Genomic DNA, 23,209 nt, shown 5'->3' with positions numbered 1-23,209 from the left:
ATTTCTCCACTTTCTCACCTCCCAGAAGCTACTGTGGTTTGACTTCAGCCCTACAGCTCCACCAAAATGAGTCTTGCCAAAGATACTTCATGTTCATCAAATCCAGGGATACTCTTCAGTGATGACCTTTCTCATGCCCCAGAGATCTGACTGGCCATTCTTCCCACCCTTAATTTCTCCCCTCTGCTTCCTCAGAACCATTCTGCAGTTCTCCTACTTCTGTGCTGTTCTTTCTCAGTCCTATTTAAGTATTTTTCTTCTGTCCATGCCTTAAACATTGCTATTCCCCTACAAAGTATGTTCTATGCTCTTCTAACTCTACACTCTCTTCCTGAGCAGGCTCTGCTACTCATCTGACTTCAACTATGATATCGATGCTGATGATTCTCAAATCAGTATCTCCAGCTGAGATTATTATCCTGGACTTTAGGCCCTCATAGCTACTGCCTTTTAAATATCTGCAGTGGGATGGCTCATACATGCCTCAAATTCAACCTCTCCAAAATGTCATCTCTTTAAAATCTGTTCGCCTTCCTGGATTTCTCATTTTCCACCAAATGACAAATGATTAAAATCCTAATTCATTGAGGTTCTCAACATTTCCTATATGTTCCCAACATTTCCTATATATTCCTGTGTATTTCTAGTTACTTTAATTTTTTAAATGATATTTTCAACCCTTCTCTCTCACAAAACTGTCTTTCATCATAAAAATATTATACTTCTGCCTGCCCTTAAATTAAGATCTCACCTTCTATTTTCCATAGAAGCCATAAAATGTAATTTGCTCAACTTCCTACCAATACATTCTCACCTACATCAAAGAGTAAGGATGCTGCCCAGCTGGTCTTTAAAAAGGAGCGAAGGATGGCCAGCTCTCCAGCACATACACTAGGCCTATGCAGATTCTGTTGTACATCCTAAAAAATGTTCTGTTTACCAGACTAAAGACCCAGTTTTCTGAGGGACAGTGGGTACTAAGAGCATGCCCACCCATCAACACTGCAAAATTACTATCCCCTTACCACCCAAACTAAACAGCCTGGAACTTAATTCTCTTTGTGATAAAAATGTCTCCACTTTTATTCCTGCTATGTACTGTGAAGCAGCATTAAGTTTGCTCTTATTTTTCTCATATTCCGTGAATTGAAGTATCTATAAAATATCTGCTCATTCTGAGAAAGAAATCTGCTTTAGTGCCCTTTGAAACTTGAACTCCAGTCGTTCTCAGACTGATATGTTGATCTTTCTCCAGTCAGTATTTAACTGGTACTCCATGTAGCAGCCAGTCTGATCTCTTAAAAACAAGTATCAGCTTCGGGCGCCTGAGTGGCTCAGTTGGTTAAGTATCTGATTCTTGGTTTCAGCTCAGGTCCTAATCTCAGGTTCATGGGATTGAGCCCCATGTTGGGCTCCACACTCAGTGCAGAATCCACTTGTCCCTCTCCCTCTGCCCTTCCACAACCCTCTCTCTCTTTCACAAATACATACATACATACATACATACATACATACATACATACGTATCTTTAACAACAAATATCTGCTCTTATCATATCTCTACTTACTGGCTTTCCTTTCCCTTAGGATAAGGTCCCATATCAATTTCCTACTTATGCCATACCTCCAGATCTTCTCAAATGTTCTTTGTTAAACCTGGAATATTCTTCCTTATTTCCCCTTTTTTTTTATTTGTTAAGATGCTTCAGTCACTCAATAAATCTCATCTCGATATAACTTCCTCAGAAATACTTGCTCTATTTCTCATAATACACAGTACTTCTTAGGTCAATCCACCTCATAATTCCTTATTCATTGTCTGTATTTTCCATTTTTTTTTCTTGCAAGCTGGACAGTGTTTGGCTTTTGAACTCTATGTTCCTAAATAAAATAGAAAATGAAAGAATTACTTTTCCTTCACAGTTAGAAGCAACAGGTTGTACTACTATATTAAAGCGGTCTAGCAAATAAGTATGCTTTTCATTTTATTTATTTACCTTTTAGAAAGAGATACTGTGAAATGTAGAGCATTAAGGAAACAAAGTTAAATGGCATTAAACATTCCATTTGGATTTTCTTTGAACACCTCAAATATGGAGTTCATGAAGAATTTAGTAAAACCAGGAAGGAGAACTATTTCATAATTGTTGTCCATGAGACGATTTCTATAAATGTAGTACATGAGTGACTAATTTCAAGATTTCCACTAAAAAGAAAAAAAAATTAATGGATGTTAAAAAAAAACCTTTTAGTTGATATAGAGCCAAGGTTGACAAGCATTTTCTGTAAAGAGCCTGATAGTAAATATTTGTAGCTTTGTGGTCCTCACAGTTTCTGTCATAATGACTCCACTCTGCCATTGCAACACAAAAGCAGCCATAGACAATATTTAAACAAATGGGCATGGCTGTGTTTCAATAAAGCTTTATTTATAGACACTAAAATTTGAATTTAATGTAATTGTCATGTGCCATAAAATATTATCCTTCTTTTGAATTTTTCAACCACTCAGAGTGTTTAGACCATTCTTATCTTGTAGGACATACAAACAGGTGGCAGGCTGGATTTGGTCATGGGTGATAGTTTGCCAACTCTTGCAGCAGAGTTAAAGTATAACCACATAATTGAAGAGATAGTTCTTTGGGACACAAGTCTGCAAACAACTTGTTCTACAAATTCTATGAATACAACTCTAAAGGTTTTATAAATTAAAGCCAATAATTGGATCTCTTTTATAGAAAAGAATTTCTAGATTTTTTTCCTTTTTGTTTCAACCTTAGAAGAAGAGATCCAACATTAAGATTAAATAATACCAGATGAAATTAATTTTTTATAAAAAAAATCTTTCCATTTTTCCCATTTAAATTATTAAGTTCCTTCTAATCAGTAAGCATTTTGGAGGAACTTATAATGTACCAAGTGTTGGGGATATAATGGTGCATAAGACTCAGTTTAAGTAAGGGACATAGTTAAATTAATTGTCATTTGAATGCAGTGTGAAAATTACTATGAAAGAAAAATACAGATAGCAGGGTGAGAGCAAGTCTAGCAGGGTGAGAGAAGACATTCTAAAGGATTGATGAATCATGCACTTCTTAGAAAACATTCCCTTTTCTTTTGTGAACATTTATTATTTTTATAAGAATTCTACTGGCTTGGGCCAATGTTTATCCATGTTAAAATACCCACCAATACACTAATCAAGCATTAATCAGAGGACTGCTAAAACCTAGTATTTCTTTTTCAAGATTAAAAAGCAGCCTATTTATTATTTAGTGACACAGCCCTAGAGAAATAATAGACATGGCTGAGAATACTTTCAAAAGATAAAATTGGTAAGATTTTGGGAAATAAGCATCCTGTACTAAGACTAAGTTGAATTTGAGGATGGGAAAGAAGTATTGGACATTGGGCCAAGAGAACAAAAAAATAATAAAAATAAAAAGATTTGAGGTCAAACCGAAAAAAGTTGAAATGAGTGCAACTTCAAATTCATTCATTTATCTAAAATAATTACTGAGCACTTATGTGTCAGACACTGTGCCTGCACATGTTAAAATTATCTGAGGGTATATGAAATGTAATACTCTTACAATAATACAGTATGCTCAGCATTATACTAGGGGAAATACAGAGTTAATGGGAGCCCCAAAGCAGGGCACCTGGCCCAGAATGAATGGAAGAGTGGTTTGAGGTCTTCCTGGAAAAGTGTCCTGTAAGCTGAGACCTGAAGGAACAGAAATTGGATTGGGTTTTCCTGAGGGAGGAAACGGTATTGTGTGAAAATCAGAAGCAACAGAGAACATGGCACTTCTGAGGAACTGAAGGTTGTTCAGCATGGCTTGAGAATAAATTATGGCCAGATGGGGTGAGGTCAGCAAGAAGCCATTGAAAGCAGCATGTACCAGGCTTACGTGCCTGTTACTGGGTCAGTACTTTGAGAGCAATGGGGAACCCATAGAAAGGCTTAAACAGGGGAGAGATATGATCAGAGATATGTTTTATGAAGATCACTTTGGCAGCCTTGTGAAGAAGGGATTGGAAGAAAGCCTGGATGCAGTGCTAGAAACTAAGACAGTGGCAGAGGAGAGAATGGCCATGTGGCCTTCTTCAGTGAGTCTTCAGCTTTGTTTGCAGAGATCCTGGAGTCTCACATTTGATTTTTTTTTTCCCCCTTCCTCAAATGGTAAGAACTCCCACATATGTACATACAAGTACAGTTGTCAGGTCATTGATATCTGCACTTAGAAACACAGATAACTTTGAAAGTGTCTAATTCTTATTCCCTTTGACAAGACAAATGCCCAGAACAACTCTTCTTATTATGAAGAAGAGAAAGAAACACTGTATGCTTTCTCTATCTAATATTTAATCTCAAAACTGTTATGACAGAAAAAGTAATCTAAAGACCCTGGAGCCATAAAGAGGCTAGTGTGGACCCAGGAAGCCATTCCCTGTTGTGATGCCACTCAACACAGTTCCATTTGGTTATTATTTGGGGTAAGAACTCTTTCCAAACAAATGTACATCACCGGACGTAACTATCAGTGAATATCATCTGTACAGTCAAATGTCTGTAATAAACCCACATTATCACAGCAGCAAAAGGAGTCACGCCCTCTCCCCTTCTCTTCCCTGTCACTTTGGTTTATACAACACATTCTCTATTCTGTGGGTTGCTAATCTCCTGGATTCACAGTCCAGCAAAAAGCCAGTGAATTTGGAGAGGGAAAAGAAGGGTCTGAATTCCAGCTTTGCTACTCATTTGAAGTCACTTGCCTCTTTGGGATGTGGAATTGCTATAATTTCCCAAAATGAGGGATGCTTGGGGGGCTCAGTCAGTTAAGCGTCTGCCTTCGGCTCAGGTTATGATCCCAGGGTCCTGGGATGAGTACCACATTGGGTTCCTTGCTTAGTGGGGAGCCTGATTCTTCCTCTCCCTGCTTGTGTGCTCTCTCTCTCTCTCTGGCAAATAAATAAATAAAATCTTTAAAAATTTGTTTTTCCCAAAACGAAGTAGCAGAACTAAATTATCTTAAATTCTTTCCAGCTAAAAAATCATGGTTTATATAACAGATAGAATATCAGTTTCCCAGGCTGGAAAGTCTAGTGAAATGACTACAGATACAGGATATTAGAATGATGATTAAAAAAAAAAAAGTTTATCAAATAGCCAGAGCTCCTGCTTCCTAGACAGTGAGGTTTTCTTTCCTGAGGATGAGCCACCAGGAGCCCTGGAGAGGTGCAGGCCATGTTTGCTCAGATATCCTTCCCCACAGCTGTTCTGCTACTTTATTCCTGGAAAATACCCCTATCAGCTTGGTGTTTGGCTTCTGGCAGCACACGGACCTTTCCTCGACACAGGGATTAGCAATGGATCCGACTTCTTTTTCTGGAGGGGCTTGAGTGGCACCAAGGATCTGAATGGGCTTCTAGTTTACTTGTGTTTCAGCCACAGTCTTCAAAAACCAATTGCTCACCAATCTGACAGACCTGCTCAGGGCAACAGTGACCTTCTTCCAAGCTTCCACATTGATTATTCTAAGGAGTTTCCCAACTTGAAATAAAAATATCAAAATTTAAAAAATGAGCAGGCTTTCTAAAGCTACTGAATCCCAAAATTAAATGTCTCCAGATATTCTTAGAAGTGTGAGGTCTGGTGCAGGAATGGGAGTGCACAGGTAGGGACTGGACAGGACACAAATGACTCTCTCCAAAAGTGAATGGACGTGAGTTTAGTAAAGATGTCAAGGACCAATGTAGTGGCAAAGGACCCATGGGCTAGCCTCAGCAGGAAGCTGTTGGCACCTCTCAGGCTGAAGTTGAAGGGCCACCTACAGGGTCTTGGTCTTGGTGGAGGAATGTAGCTGCTATCCAACCATGGCCTATGGCAAGTAAATACTCAGAGCTCTCTTTCCTTTAATCTTCTGTCCTTTTCATTTCCTACCACTGCCTCTCCTTGGCTTAGTCCAACAGAAGCCAGAGGACCTCAGGGCATGGCTAGATCTGTAGGTCAGCCTCTAGGGAATAAAAAGCAGTGTGGAGAAAAGCAGGTTCATAGGGGCAATTGGAAAACATCCAGCAGAGAGGAGCATCTGCTTTTGCAGCCTGTGGGATCAGATCTGTCCTAAGAACAAGTAAAAACTTAGGTGTACTAGGTCATAGAAGGACTGAGGCAAAATGAAAGAAACAGTCTGAGAGACTGAAAGCCAGGGAATAGGATGGGGAAGACTAGGAAGGGAATAGAACTGAAGCTGGAGATCAACTAGAAGGACTGAGGGACAAAGGGGTTGGGGGAAGACGCAGGGGCAGGCCGGCCTTGTTATTCTAGGATAGGTCAATGGCTTCTGTCTCACAGTCTCTTATAAAGTGATTTTGATAGTAAGTAGGATACAGGGTCTGGACAGGTTCCTCCTATGCAAAGCACGATCATACAAAACTCAAGTTCATTTGTAAAGTGATAGTAAGAACAAATTTTCACAAGTCACATTGTAGGACATATAAAAAAATTAGCTTTAAAAGCTTTCCTCTAACTCAACCTCTATTTTAATCCCCATTCCACAGAAAATGTACAGTGTACAATTACCATGTTTACCCAGAAATTACTAAGATTTAAAATTCTGTCAATTCAGGATTTGCTCTCCCTTTCTTTTTTCTCAGAGTAACATCTAAGTTTCTGAGACTGTATATAATAACATGAAATCTGGGAGGCTGCTTTTGGGTCCTCAGGAGATACTCTGTGCCTTGCTGTTATCTGCTGAGATGTGTGCTGGTCCCTGGATACAGTCTGGCCTTTGGTAGACTGGTGGGCCCTTTCCACTCTTTACTCCTGACAGTATTTAGGGTCTTACCAAACAGGGCATGGCAGGGGGCGCCATCTTACAGCTTTATCTACCTCCTCCTGTACCATTGCTAAAAGTCCTTCTCCATGTTTTGCTGTAGCAACCAGAGAAAAAAAGAAGCCAAATTAGCCTCTACTGTTTAGTCCCTAAGTGTAATAGGATGAGGTTCTGTCACCCATTCCTTCAACTCTACCATAAACTCCCACCTAGGGGCAGAAGGTTGCCTCCTCATCTTGAATAATCTCTTCTCCCCATCTCAGAGATTCTTCCCTGTCTGGGGAGGATGGATATAGTGATGCAGGGGACATGAGAACTCACTCAATAAATATCTTTGCCAAATCTTTCATTCTAATATCTAGACTTCAGTGTTATTTAAGAGCCAGGAACGGGACACTTGTCTTTCACTTCCTTCACTGTGAACGTCTCCCTTTCTTTGTGGATCTCAGATATTCTGATCCCCAAGGTGAGGGGGTCAGCGAGTTCATTACATGGAATGTGTCTAAGGGGGAGTACACGTAGAGGACAGATGATATTGTGAAGCAGATAAAACTTGGTCTTAAGTCTTTAATACTTTGTTTTTAAACTTTCCTATCTTGGAATTGTGTGCTTTTGTGATTTTCTCCACAGCATTCCTCCAAAATCTACTTTCATAAAATTATCTCATAAATACAACCCTAAAGTAAGGGATAAATGGCTCATTGCATTTAATACATTATTCTTTCTGCATGTGTTTTGGTTAAAACAAGAAAATTCTGAAATGTAGGAATGATTTTCTATAAAATATAGTCCTTGTCACAACCATTTAACTTGACCATTTCAGCACAGAAGCAGCCATAGATAGTGCATAAGTGATGAGCATTTCCATGTTCCAAAAAAACTTTATTTATGGACACTGAAATTTAAGTTTCATATACTTTCCACATATCACAAAATATTTTTAAATTTTTTCCAGCCTTTTAAAAATGTAAACATCATTCTTAGTTTAAGAGATACAAAAACTGGAAGGATAAGCCCTATGTGGCTCATAGCCAGTGGTTTGCAGACTTCATCTTGACCTAACCCCTGAGGATTACCCTGGCAGGATGACCAGGTCTCAGGGCGGCATGTGAGTTGGGGTGAGTTAGGCAAGGAAAGCTGTCACACCAAGAGGTCAGAGAGGACACATTGGGCATATCATCCATAACAGCAGTAAGGACTCTCTATTAGCAATTTGCACTAAGAAAAAAAGAGTGAATCTGGATTTCTGCCTATCTCCTGAGTTTGAAAATTCCTTCCATCTGACTTCCCTACATTTAGTGTATTTTAATTTAGAATGCCAGTTTTCTTTCTCTGCTCTTGGTCCTGTTAGTGAAAAAGGGAGAGGAGAGATGCCAATATTTTTATATGCTTTTATTTTCCTTCCCTGATGTGTTAGCATCGATAACGGTAGTAACAACAGTTACAGAAAATCAACAGTTATTAACAGAAAAAAAGCTATTATCAAGATCAAAAGAGCTACCTTTCAATACCCTATTTGTTATTAGCCACCTGAGTGACCTTGCAAAAGTTGCTTAAACTCTGGATGTCAGTTTACCTATCTGTAAAAGAAGGATCTTGGAGATTTGTTCTAAGTGTACGAATGAATGACAGTTCTTCTTATAAACATCCCTTCACTGAGAAGCCTTATGGTAGGAAATAAGTTTTGCTAAAGATGTTAGAAAGTTATAGAAAGATATGTTAAAGTAGCAAAAAAGCAGATTAAAAGGCTAAATTCACATTTGTATTTTTGTATTTACTGAGTTTTATAGTAAAATATTCAGAATAAATTCAGCTACAGTATTTTTTTTATGTTTATTTTTCTGGAAGCATCCATAATTTAACTGGTTAAAGGATCTCTGGTTTACATCCATTTCCTTAAAAGAAAAGACAAGAAACATATAAAAAAAAAATCAAAAAACTTGTGAATTAAGACTTTGAACCTGCAGATGGTGCTATGATCCTATTATGAAATTCAGTTTTGCTTTCTAGTTTAAATTCATAGGGAAAAAAATGCAGTTCTTTGATTTAGTTTATCTAGAAATAATAAAATTGAATTATTTCTCTTTACTTTTGTGTTTTATTATTATAATGGGAGAAACTGTCTTTACCACTGGAAAAATCTAATGTAGTTACTCTTTGTGAATGCTGAGTGCTTCCTGAGACCAAATAATAATCAACTTTTATGTCTTTTTTCATTTAGATTTTTCTGCTTATCCTTCAGCATTGGTTTTTCTGTGACTTTCAATCAACTTACTTTGCTGTTTCTCTTCTTAAATAAAATTGTTTCACTGAGAATTGAGTGATGAAGAGCTAAGGATAAAAAATTCCACATGAGAACCATTTCAACCTCTAGTTTGTAATAATCAAGTAAAAAAAAAAGATTTCCTGGAATTAAGCCACAGGAACTCTGGCTAAAGTCAGAGCTGTCAACTGGGAAACAAATTTCCAGACATTTTGAAATTTAATTCATTTAATTTTTCTTGTAACTGGATTAGAAAATATGATTAAGCATAGCAGGATATTCTTTTACTGGATCAGCCTGGCTTTGAATGAAGCCAATAGATACTAAAATTTTAAAGTAGAAGAAAGAAAGGGGGCTTTAGAGTCTTTCTCCGTTGAGGAACTTCTGAACAAACAAACAAAAAAACCCCAAAACTTCTCTAAAAGGATACACACACTGGAAATTTTTAAAAATTATAGGGAAGATGGCATTTTACTTTGTTGTCCACAAAGTTGTTCATGTGGCTGTATTTTTACCTGAAACTCTGACTGAATATATGCTAGTCTAATTTGAATTAAAACCCCCACAAACAGAAATTAAGTATTTATCAAAGTACTCCGCAGATGCTTTCCAACTAGTTCTTTGAAACCTGTCAACTGACTAAGCTGGAAATGTTCAAAAAGCTGGTGTGGGTGTAGGTGTGTATTCAGGAATGGAGGGGAGAAACAGAATAATTCTGTATAGTGCAAGGTCCTATACAAATGATGAAAATGTCTTCCTTTACAAAGGAAGGAAAATTGAATCCTTTGAGATATACAGTCTGATAGTTTATTTTTTGGATCATTTGAGGTTATATATGTGAAAGTGTATTGGGACTTATGATAGTTTGTACAAATGTGAAATAGCAGTACCACTATGACTTTATATAACAGTGTGTATATTATAATATCTTAGCGCCTTTCTGAAACTTTTATCTTGGGAGTAGTTTCAACACAAAGGAAATGTAATAATAGAGAAATGGGAAATTATTTCTAGATGCTTTTAAAATTAGAATAGATCTCAGGAAAGACTAAATTGGGATTTACATGAATAGTAGAAAACATTTTAAAAGGTTTTAGAATTGATACTTTATAATAAAGGAGAATTATACATTTGTAGGCATAATGAACATAAGTGTTTGTTTTTTTTCTGCATCTGTTTCTGCACATAAAACTCTTATTTTCTGAAGGAACCCCAGTGGCCCTGGCTATAACACTAATTATTCTCTAATTTCATTCCTACTAATTAAAGATTAAAACATTTCATATTAAGCTTGGTACCTTTCTGTTGTTGTTCATTTAAAGAAAAGTAAATTTCCTCTTTATATCTTACATCTTGAAGTTACTCACTATAAATTTATATAAATCAGACATAATGATAATTTAATAAGAACTCAAGCCTTATTCATCCTGTGGGAGTACTACTGTGACGTCTTTCAGAGAGCTTTGTGATTGCTCAGCCCTAAGTGTAAGCCCTATAAAATGATGGGCTTTGAAATGCTGGTCAGGGAAGAGTGAAAAGCAGTTGCCAACAGTAATAGCCAACCCGTAGCCAGTACCAAGTTCTGGTTCCTCTCTGAGGGCAGAGAACTAGTGGAGCCGTTCTTGGCCTCATAGGACTTCAGCACCTAAGACAGCTCCAATATTCTCCTTTCATACAGAAAGCTCCGGAGGAACACTACTTGGCAAGGTGAGTAAAAACTCTACCTTTCTTCTTTTTGTCCCTCTTCCTGCTTTGAAACTTTTCTCAGGGTATATTGAATATTTCTCTCTCTTGAAAAGAATTTTACAGTGTTTTTCCTTTACAACAACAAAAAACAAGTTTCTCAAGTCACCTGGTAAGTGTAGAAAAGCTTTAACTTCTCATATATTTGTGGATTTTCTGAATTCTTTTGGTTGGAAGATGCTTTGCTCTGCTTGCTCAATACTTTTACTCAATGCTGTCTTTTTAAAACTGTATTAAAGTAGGATGTGGGGGTTTTTTGCCTGTTACATACATTTTTAACTGAAGGGTTCAGTGGGTACATTTGTTTTACAAGTTTCAACTTTTTTTTTTTAGTGTTGTTCTTTCTATTTTATATGTTAGTTATATGAACCAAGGAAGCATTCATTTTCCTCTTTAAGTCTAAATGCTGTGATTTTTATAGACAGCAAGAAAAACAAAGCTCAAATTCTAAGTTTCTATCTACGAACTATTTAGAAATGAAATCTGTAAGTGGATTAGATGTAAAAAAGCACAAATATTATTTTTAATATGTTTTTCCTTTTGTAGCAAAAATTATTTCAATGGTAATATGCAGTTTAATGATTTTTGGTATTAATTTTCATTATTAAGTTAAGCTTGTTCAAACCCGGGCATAAGCAAATAATTCCCTAATAATCTGTACAATTAAAAGAGGAAAAAGAAATGTATGTACAGTTTTTATACTGATATGTATATGTACATATATATACATACATATATAGACACACATTATTAAATAGATAATACTCCAGTGTTCTATTAATTAGACTCTAGAAACTTAAACTGTTTCTTTAGTTAGAAAAGATACCAAATGTGGGTGCTACAAGAAGATTGTTTCCATGGATACTTCCAGCCCTATGAAAGTATGGCATTCCACATATACTTGGTCCAACTATGTGCCTAGTGAGAGATAGGCAGCAGTTGAAAAGGACCCTAATTTTTATTCAAGCAGTTGTCAACAACAACAACAAAATCTTCTTGATTTAAAAATTAATTATATTGCAGTTTAACTCTTTCTGTAAGATGAAAATTACTTTTTCCCAACGCTGCAAGAGCCTTCAGAAATTACTACTAGAGATTCAGAATTACTTTGTTGGGGTGATATCTTTGGTTGGAAAGCTGATGTGATTCTCTCTCTTTCAAAGTACAAAGATGGAAACCAGAAGTAAGTCCCAGCTACTTGTGCTGCTAACACTTGTCAGCATGCTCTTCTCTCACACGTTGGCATGGCCTCTTTTTGGAGCACCCTCTGCTCTGAGGTAAGTATTCTTGCAATTCAGACAGTTGAACATTCCTTCTTTATGTATATGGGGATTTCCTATATGTTATTTTGGAAAACTCAATTTTTTAAGTTATGTATTATTTATTTAAATATTTTGGCTGACGTGTTAAGCAAGTTTTTTGAACACCAAATCAACATGACTATTCTATATCCTGGAATCCACTCTCAGGGCATGAGAGACAGTGTCAATGACTAGTTTTAAGGATAGGGTGGATCACTTTTCCAAACAGAGAGAAAGAAGGATTTGATTCTCATTTCATTCAAAACCAGTTTTAGATAATTAATAAGCTTTTATCCATTGTCATCTCAGTTCAGTTCAGTTTCTGATGGAAAAAAATAGATGTTTAGTTGCCTGCCTCATTCTATAGTTCATTTTCAAGTTCATTCAGTAAATAATCTTAAGGTTAGTAGTTGATTAGTGAAACATATATACAATCATGCTGGACAGATCTACCTATCTAGCCAGAATCAATTTGCCAATATTGTAAACTGTGGAATAACTGATCTACTGAAATACCCTTCCCTAGTGAGTGAATTTTAATGCACTTGGTTTCAACCCTAAATCCTTAGTTTCACTGTTCTCTATGTTGTATTTCATATCTCAAATTCAGAAATTATAACACAATCTTATTTAAAATTTATCTCAAAGAAGTAAACAGTAAATGAAAACTACATTAGTTTCATTTTGTCTTTCCAGTTTATAGGCACGACTATATCTAAGGACAAAATTGTCATCTCTTTGCTCAAATTCCCATTTCTGATTCTTTTTTCAGGGTAGACTTATACTCAATAGACTGAATAATCTCTTAGCTATTAGCATTTGTGAAATCTGTTTAAAGCCAGATCTTATGTTGCTTTATAACTAAACAGAATGATTCTATCTGAATGGTTATATCACATATCTCAACAAACAATCACAAGAATGCTGAAGTTTGCATTGATTGCTAGGCTTCATACAAAGAGGACTGCTTGTTACTTCCACCAACTACTACATCATCAAAAGATGCACAAGCACCCAGGAGCTGATGCACTCCTTGGAGGTTTACTCTAATAGTGAAAATAGACACACTCATAATTTTAATAGTGTGCTGGTATTCAAAATGTGCATGCATTCAAAAATAGTCATATTCCATGTATAAGCATGATATTCTTAGTCACTTAGTAAAACATTACACATACTTCACTAAAATTGTATTAATACATAAGATTAGAAATAAGAAGACCCTACAAAATTTATTGAATTTGAGTAACTACTCAGAGATGGAGAGATTCTTTGTACTTTATTAATACAGAGAAATATATCACCCTAACGTGAATCTTTGGATTAAAGCTTACAGACCTAGAGAAAGAAAACAGTTAATATCCACCTCTTAAGAAATGTTTGAGAAATGATACTAATCACCAACAAATATATGAATTGTTCCCAGTTTTCATATTGAATATTGAAAATTTTTTGAAGTTTCTATTTTGTACAGAATTTTTCTTCTAAAAATTTGAATTCTTTAATTTTTCAAAGTTTTGTGCTAGAAATATATAATGTATCTCAATATTAGTGGCTAGAAAATATCTTTTATTAGGTTGTCAAGAAACCTTCTTTTCGACTTAAGTTTGAACAATAACTTTACAAAGTGAAGACATTGCCAACAAAGTGTACTTTGCTTACTGCACTGATAGGATTGAACTAAATAACCTTTATGTTTGTTACATACAGCTTGTAAAAGTTGCATGGCATCTATCTTATGGGATAATAAAACATTTCACTATTTATACTCCAAACCATAGAAGCTAGTAAATCTAACTATGCTATCCATATATTGTGAATGGGTAATACTTTTCAAGAATATTATCTTATTTCCAGTGATTGTAAAACCATAAACACTATCTTCTGAGAAAGAAATACATTATACCTCTACTATATGTTTTCCTAATAGGTTGGATGACAGAATACCACTTGAAGAAGCAAATGAACCTGATCAAGTTTCATTAAAAGTAGACACCGACATCTTGCAAAATGCATTAGCTGAGGATGATACACCCTATTATGATGTGTCCAGGTGAGTTTGTTTTTTATGGAGTTTTATTTTAGAAAACATATTTTTGAAATATAAATGTTTTACAATTTGCGTCACCGTGAAGCTATTCCTACAGTACTATACCACAAGTTTCCATGTGCCATTGCTTCATTCAGCCTGATTTATTGGAACTCTAGCAGCTGTTCATGATTTTCATGTAAAGAAAGTGTAACTAACTAAGATCAATAAATCCTTCACTTATACAGAACCATTTGTCTAGAGCAGCATTCAAGTATAGACAGAGTAGCTCTATACTGAAGAAAGACAAAGTATAAAAATTCCTGATTTGAATGGGAAAGTTGGTTGATAGTCACTAAGGGCCTCTCTATCTTAAGAGATTTTGTTTCCAAATATTTTGGCAGGAAGAAATAGCAAAAAGTATAATAAGGTTTTTGCTAAAAACCAAGATAGTTTCTCCTTGTATGTATCTTTATTTGGAGTAGAAGAAATAAAGCACCATAAATAAATAAAGAGAAACTAATTTTAATATATTATTTTTCCCATCAATATTTATTGGAGAATTAGTTTTATGGACTCTACCAGAAGGCATTACTTTATATAGAGACATACTTCTAAAAATTTGAATTCTTTAATTTTTCAAAGTTTTGTGCTAGAAATATATAATGTATCTCAATATAAGTGGCTAGAAAATATCTTTTATTAGGTTGTCAAGAAACCTTCTTTTGGACTTAAGTTTGCACAAGAAGCTTTCAAACAGCTGATAAATTTCTTTCTTGTTTAATGAGGCAAAGTAATATTTTAGGAAACCATTTACAAGATAATGGCTATCCTTCTTCCTTCTTTTAGGAATGCCAGACATGCTGATGGAGTTTTTACCAGTGACTTTAGTAGGCTCTTGGGTCAACTTTCTGCCAAAAAATACCTTGAGTCCCTTATTGGAAAGCGAGTTGGGTAAAGAGAATTTATTATTTTATCAAACACAATTTGCAAGTTTTTTTTAATTATTTAATCTGCAAGTTATTTTTTTCACTATTAACAATTTACTTACTTGGCTCAAACTTGATAGTGCAATTAGTGGAAAAATAATTTATATTCTTAAACAAAATATACCAGACCCATGGATTAGGGACATAAACTTTTTAGTGATATCCTACGACTCACTGGCATATTTATTTTTCTTAAGTGGCAATCATTTATAAATCTGCAATCAAGTTGAACTAGATGCAGTAGAAAATAAGGCATAGTATAAACTGAAGCAAATTTTAATATTTGCCACAGTATTTGTTTTTTAGTTCCTGATCAAACCAAGCATTGGAAGTTTTTTCTTTAAATGGCCAATTGCTGAATATTTAGATGGTACTATTCAGGGTGGCAAAGCTTGTAAAGAATTTATTTTTTAAAAAAATTTCCTCCCAACGGGGCAGAACACACCTTCAAGTATTCCTCCTTTTTTTTTGATAAATTATTTGCTCAATTAGTACAGAATGGTGTATTAAGGCTCCCAGTAAGTGCCAAAATATGTTGGATTATTCCTTGCTCCCCTATACTTAGGCTTAGATATATTTTTCTTTTATTCTTTTTGTAATAGAAAAGACATTGGGCTTTGGAATTCTTTTTTATCTGACTCCAAGAAACTTGGAACTGTGGCACATTTATCATTTCCTGTTAAAACCCTTTGATTTCCTTTCCCTTGCATTCCTTAGCAATAGCATCTCAGAAGACCAGGGACCAATCAAACGCCACTCGGATGCCGTCTTCACTGACAACTATACCCGCCTCCGAAAACAAATGGCTGTAAAGAAATACTTGAACTCAATTCTGAATGGGAAGAGGAGGTAAAGAAACAGAGAACTTGCTAAAATGAGAAATTATAAACAAGTTCCGAAATAGAAGCTCCATATGAAGACTTATTTATCTATCTCTCTATCTCACTATCTATACTCTGTGAAGCAGTAATGCTCAGACTTGGCTGGCATTAGATTACCCTGCAGAATTTTTAAAATCCTGATGTGCCTTACCCAAAACCAACTGCCAGAAAATTAGGACTTATGGATTGGTATTTTTTTTAGGTGCTCCCCCACTAGATTCTGCTGTGCATCCAGGGTGGAAAATGAGACTGTAGAGATATCTACTCTGAATCTGGGGACAGGTTTTATCAGAAGTGCTAGTTTTTTGGGGGGTTTTATTGTGTGTGTGTTTCTTTTAGATTTTATTTATTTTAGAGAGAGAGAGAGAGAGTGTGTGTGTGTGTGTGTGTGTAGAGGGAGGGGCAGAGGGAGAGGGAAAGAATCTCAGGCAGACTCCATGCTGAGCCCAGAGCCTGCTGTGGGGCTCAGTCTCACAATTCTGAGATCATGACTTGAGCAGAAACCGACTGAGCCATCAGTCAACCCCAAAAGTACTAGTTTTTTAAATATGTAAAGTGCAGTCAATTAGCAATTTGATACCACATGGAACTCCCTTCATATGCATACTCAATACCTTTTTTTTACCAAATTAAGCCATGAGTTCTCTTGTAGTCTAAGATTCTATAAAACCTATGTTTCTCTATGGTGTCTAAGTATTGGATTGTAATAAGTAGGAAGTGGGATGCTCTCTCTTTTTATTCCAATTATTTTTGTTTAGATGGTGAGTATTAAGAACAATCTTGCTTGGGCAAGATCAGACAAGATGAATGCCTTTGTCCACCAGATTATAATTCTGTAAAAATAATTTTAGACATTGTAAGATTAAGGGCAATCTTAGGTAATAATTAAGCTCAAAGATAATTGTTTAGTCCTCAGTGCACTTTACAGAGCACAGAGAACAGCAAAAGTCACACATCACCAGTTCTGTGGAAGCTTTCTCATCAAAGAGCCTTCACATGCACACTTTTCATTTTCTGTTCTGCAGCAGTGAGGGAGAATCGCCTGACTTTCCTGAAGAGCTAGAAAAATAATAGAAAAGCTCTTTGAAGCAAAGCTGCTGACAACTTCCCAGTGGTGGGTATATCTATGCATTCTTATTCTTATTTTATTCTTAGAGCAAACATCTAATTATTTCAATAGGTAAGAGTCACTTGGTAAAAAACAGCTTAGGGTTCTCACAATGAGGCCTCATGGAAAAGGACACTTCTATCTGAAGCAGACCCCAACCCAATAAACAGCTGAAAATGATTCATGCAGTGCTCTGATAGCAAAAAAGAGAAAGCTCACAAAGGGCCAACAGTTTGCTACCTGAATGGTACTCCTAGTTTACTCAGACTTATTTTTAACCTTCTGTTGAGATATAAAACAGAGGAATCTGACTCACACTTATAGGAAAAACTGGCTTTTTCTTGAGACTTGAGCCATGCTACTTTTATTAATTTAAGGTTTAGCCCCACGAATGACTATTAGCACCTCATTTAATTTAAGTACAGGGAAATACCACCAAACTGCAGCATGGTTCATTATTATGAAAATACCAAGGCACTCTGGGTCTAATTGTATTCCTTGAATCATAACAAGCTTTATGCAGCAAAGTTAAATGTGCTTCTTTTACCTATAAAGTGAGTGTAGGTGCTATGATCCAGTAGTATTTATATTCAAATATTTTTTGAATAGAGAAAACACAAGTAGGCTTTTTTCTTTAAGTGATAAGCTTGTTTACCCAGTTGCTTTTTTGTACATATGGATACAAGATATAATTCTTTCCTGAGTTACATTAATGTTTACATTAGCTCATAAAAATAAATTTATAATATTTGGCAAGTGCCTAAAGAAATTTTATGTCATCATTGTATCAGAGGTTGGTAAATTTTTTTCTGTAAAGGGCTACTGAGTAAATATTTTTGGCTTTGTGAGTTATATGGTTTCTGTTACAACTACTCAAACTCTGCTCTTGTAGCATGAAAGCAGCCACAGATAATATGTAAGATGAATGGGAGCTACTGTTACAATACTATTTTAATTGTAAAACCTCAAGGTAGGCTGGACTACAACCTCTGACTAAGTCAAGGAGACTAAACTAGACCCACACTCAGACTGAAGGCAATCCATGGTCTTACTGAAGTTCCTGGAGCAGAGAGCTAAGAGAGTCATCAAGTATGGGCAGAGCGTCTGAGAAGACACCTGCCTGATTGGTTGCTTTTGTCCACTGAGAGACAGACACTCAGGGTCCTGCACTTGCCTGCTCCTTACCATGTATAGACATTTCAGAGAAACAAGTCCCTTTGCTCAAAGAAGAAAAATCACATACAGCTTCTCGAAAACATTTATAAGAAGAAGGCTATTTCATTTAATTAAGAAATACAAAAGGCACTAAAATATAAAGGAGGATTAATCGCTCTGTCTTTTGTAAACTGTAAGATCATTTATGAGATTCCATCCTCCCTTCTTTTCTTTTCTGAATGGGTAACTTTGGACAAATTCTCTTAATGGGAAATCCTGTGTGTCAACCATGTGTGAAAATTACAAATGGGTAATTATAATGACTAATTAAAATGCCTCTTCACATTTCAGTTTCTTTCTGACAATCAGTCCTTTGGAAGATAGCTTTCTGATATCCCAGAACATGATTTCCTGTCATGACAGGCTGTTCACAAAGGGCAAAGAGAAATAGTGAGTGGATGAGTGAATGAAACTAAGATGCTGTAAATAAAAATATTTTTATGCTTAAAACACCAATTCTTTCTTTTTCAGAATTCATGGAGGAAAATGATAGGCGAAGTAATTATATTTTGAGTTCTAATATATAATTCAAGAAAACAACTTCAATATCAAAACCAAATAAAATATATAGTGTTGTGAATGTTGTGATTTACTTTATCTTAATGTAATAACTGTGATGTTTACATTGTAAATATTATTTGAGAGTTCTGAAATCTGTCTTTAACTCATAAAGATCCTGTAATTTCATATGCTGTGTATCCTTTCTAACAAAAATATATTTAGTGATAAGTAAATACTAGGTTAATTCCAATTATGTGAAGCTTTTGGGGAGAGTAGTAATAGAACACAAATGATGTGTTTATTTATAGAGCATACTTAACTATTCAGAAGTGTGGAGCACATAATCAGTGTGTCTAAATTTGAATGTTAAGCAGCTAGAATGCTGTGTTAAATAAACTGCAAAATGTCTAAGGGAAAACCAAGAACAAAGATAAAAAGACATTCTTTGAAACAGATTTTCAGAAAGTGGTATACGTTTTCACATTTTTAGGCATCATTTATTTTGAGTAAGATGTAAAGTCTCTCCAATTCGGATCTGTAATTGCCGAAAGCTCTTTTCTGTTGTGGTGTTTTAGTGTAAGAAAATGGCCTCTGTTCCTGACATTCGACCTTTCCTTTCTTCTTGTGTGAAGTATGTGTAAAATGTAAACTGAATGGAACATTTGTTTTTCAGTAATAAATTTTTTTTCCATAATTACTCAAATAATGCTTTGGTCATCAGCTTCCTTCAATGAAAGTACATTTGAAAACACAACTATTTTTCCAAAGGGATTGCAGGAAATTAAATAGAGAAAATAAAGAACTTTGATTATCATTGCAGACACTTTCTATGGTTTTGATTCTGTTAAATGATGCAGCAGTAACTCGTTTTTAGCTCTCAAGTTCCAGGCATTAGATAGTTTTTGTGATGTTTGAGGTAGGACTATGTTTGATTCTGTGTGAGTTCTAAAATCGCAGTGACTTAAATATGAGAGAAATTTCTTTCTCACATAAGGCCAGGAGGAAAATATCACAGGTTAGTTTGAAGGTATTGCTCCATGAAGCCCTCAGGAAACTAAACCTCTCCTCATGATCCAAAATTGCAGTTGGAGTTCCAGCCATCATCTCTGCATTCTAGGCAATAAGATGGAAGAAAGAGCATAGAAAAAAAGGGGGGCAAAGAGTGCATGCAGGTTTTCTTTAACTGATATTTTATGCTAAGGATCTCTTTGACTAGAACATAGTTTTATGATCAGAGTCATTTGGAAAACAGGGTAGAAAAAAAATTTTTTTTTTTCTGGATAGTCATGTGCCCTACTAAAAACTGGGGTTCTAGTAATCTAAACAAGGAAAGAATAGACTTCTGTGGGAATTTTTTTTTTTTTTTTTTTAAATCTTGGGCTATGGATCTTAAATTCTTACAAAAAGCCTTAAAGAAATGATGAAGAAAGTGAGTCAATAGACCCTAACCATTAATGAGGAATCATTATCATCATAAGACAAAATTTTGCTAAGATTCATTTGTTACAATTAGAACAAATGGCTATATAAGGAAAGACTAGTCTAGAACTACCAGTAAATGCAAAGCAGTTGACAGAAGCTGAAGTGAGTTGGACTAACTATATCTTTTGCTCATTTCTGATTCCACAAATCATTAAATATTTGTTAAGTGAACTTTCTACGCAAAGCACTACAGTGAAAACCAAAAACTTCTGGATGGTATTTGCACATAAGGAGCTTGTAAAGATCAAATGGGGATATAATTGTAATGCAATTCAAATGTGTATCTAAAGAGTTTTAATTATATCTTATTAAAGTAAGTCTTTTCAATTTAGTCACTCTTCCTTCAAGAAATACTGATCAAATGAATCTGATGTGCAATTTAGATATCTGAGAGAGGAGTGTTCTGGACAGAGAGAAGAGCAGGTGCAAGTGAGGGGAAAATCCTGGCATATTTGGACAGTAAGGAAGTCCAGTGAGCTGGACTGGGCAGAGTAGGACATGAGATCAGGAAGTTTTCCCAGGACCTTGTGGGGCCTCCCAGGCCACCATAAGGACTTAGCGGTGAGATGAGGAGATGTGGCAGCGTTTCACACAATGGTGTGATAGTATCTGAACTGCATTTTAACAGGATCATTCTGGCTGCTGTGTTGGGAATATGGTGAAGGGGTGCTGAGGGTGGAAGTAGGAGGAGGAATGAGGAGGTTATTGCTAGAAATCAGGCAAATGATGGTAGTCGTGACCGGGGTCCACACAGTGCAGATGGTGAGAAGTGGAGTCTGCATATGTCTCAAAAGTAGGGTCAGATTTTTTGTTGATAGTTTGAAGATATGGAAGAGAAAAGTCCAGAATGATTCCAAGGTAAATTGCCTGCGCAACGAAGAATAAGGGCTATGAACTAGGATGAAAAAGACCAGGGGGGAAGGGGGAGGCAGTTTCAAGGGAGGATGGGTTTAGCCTTGGACATGTTATGTTCCTGAGGGGTTCTGAGGACATGCGGGGTTGCAGGCCAAAGGTTGAAAGACTTCCGTATAGCAATAAGATTTAAAGACACAAATTGTGAGATCACAAGGGACTAAATGTAGCTAAAAAAGAATCTCAACACATAACCCCTGGGTATATTAATTAACTTGGGCTTCCATAACAAGGTGCCACAGACTGGGGAATAAGCAAGAGAAATTTATTTTCTCATAGTTCTGGAGACAAAATTCTGTGCAAGGTGTCAGTGAGGTTGGTTCTTCCTGAACACTGAGAGGGAGAATCTGATCCATGCCTCTCCTTGGCTTCTGGTGGTTTGTTGGCAGTCTTTGGTTTATAGAAGCATCACCTAGATCTCTGTCTTGATCTTCACATAGTGTCATCCCTATGTGTGCATCTCCAAATTTCCCCTTTTTATAAGGACATGGATCATATTGGATTAGGGCCCATGCTAATTACCTCATTTTAACCTGGTTACCTCTGTAAAAACCTTATCTCTGAATAAGGTTACATTCTGAAGTACTGGGGGTTAAGACTTCAACATATGAATTTGTGGGGCTGGGGGGATACAATTCAACTATAACCCTGAAACACTCCAACATTTTTGGGTTGGGATGTTAAGGAACAAATGGGGTAAAAAGAACTGAAAGGAGAAGCTAGGAAAATAGGAGAAAAATTGGAAAAGTATGTAGTTCTGGAAAACAAAAAGAAAGTCTTTCAAAGGAAGAAGGCATCATTGGCAGATTTATATATGTGTCATTATGTAAAATAAGATCCATTTGTCAATTTCTTAAATAAGTATTTATGTGTCCCACACTGTTCTAGGTTCTGACGATATAATAGTGAACAAAACAGACACATATTCTTGCCTACATAGAGCTTACATTCTATTGAGGGAAACAGATGTTAAACAACATAGTTAAGTAAAATACATAGGATAGAAAGTGATAAGTGCTGAGGGAAAAACAATAATGCAGGGAAAGAGGATATGAAGTGTTGAAAAATAGGGTTGAAATTTTAGATAGAGTTTCTATAGGAGGCCTAAAGAGAAGGTGAATTTGAGAAAAGCCCTGAAAGAAATGACGAAATTAGCTGAGAGTCTCTATGAGAAGAACATTCTAGACAAAGGGAATTCCAGATGCAAAAGCCCTTGGGTGGGGACTTACCTAATATTTTAGGCAGAGAGGAGGCCAATTTGGCTTTAAATGGTGAAAATGACTAAGATATAAGAGAGAAGGTATGAGGAACCAAGCCACCTAGGACATCCCAAGTCATAGCAAAACTCTGATTTTACTTTGAATCAGATGGGAAACTATTAACAGAATTGGTTGTCATCAGTAGCCTTCACAATAATAGTATTGGTGGAACAATGTGGATAAAAGCTGGGTTGGAATGGGTCCGAGAGAATGGGGAAGGGGATGTCTAAACTATGAATACTGATGACTCTTTGAGGTGTCTTCCTGCATAGGAAAGCAAAGAAGAGGGGAGGGATCTGGTTGGAAAGGAGAGATCAAGTAATTTGTTTTTATGTAGGAGAAATATCAAAAGCATGTTTGCATGCTGAAGGGAAAGATCCAGGAACAGGAAGTCTGGTGATGCTGTAGGTAAAGGGAGATTTTGCTTGAGTGATACCCTTAAGATGAAGAGCAAATGAATGACACACCAGGGGCGGACTTGACATTTGTGTGGCACAGTACTCTTCAATAGGCAGAGTGTTTGGGCCAAAGGTGGAAGAACTGGGGGATGATGTGGTAGTGTTATGGGTTCCAGAGTCAGGTTCAGCTGCTCGTCACTTGAAGATCAATACTTGAGAGACAAGTGAGGGTAGGGAAGGAATGTTTGCTTTATTCAAGAACTGACAACCTGGGAAGATGGCAGTCTAA

General features: G+C 36.1%; 1 protein-coding gene across 1 annotated transcript; it reads left to right on the top strand.

Moving 5' to 3' along the window:
• The first annotated feature begins 12,015 nt into the window (after positions 1-12,015).
• LOC110583597 (vasoactive intestinal peptide) lies at positions 12,016-19,489 on the top strand. The gene is made up of 6 exons (XM_021693606.1): positions 12,016-12,122; positions 14,077-14,199; positions 15,025-15,129; positions 15,882-16,013; positions 17,071-17,159; positions 18,840-19,489. The coding sequence occupies exons 1-5, from the start codon at positions 12,016-12,018 to the stop codon at positions 17,114-17,116; spliced, it is 513 nt and encodes a 170-aa protein (XP_021549281.1). The 3' UTR covers positions 17,117-17,159; positions 18,840-19,489.
• Positions 19,490-23,209: the final 3,720 nt, after the last annotated feature.

The sequence above is a fragment of the Neomonachus schauinslandi genome, chromosome 8 (genome assembly GCF_002201575.2).
Source record: "Neomonachus schauinslandi chromosome 8, ASM220157v2, whole genome shotgun sequence".
Lineage (NCBI taxonomy): Eukaryota > Metazoa > Chordata > Mammalia > Carnivora > Phocidae > Neomonachus > Neomonachus schauinslandi.
The sequence above is the reverse complement of the archived record's forward strand: the minus strand, read 5'-3'. Positions and strand labels throughout refer to the sequence as shown.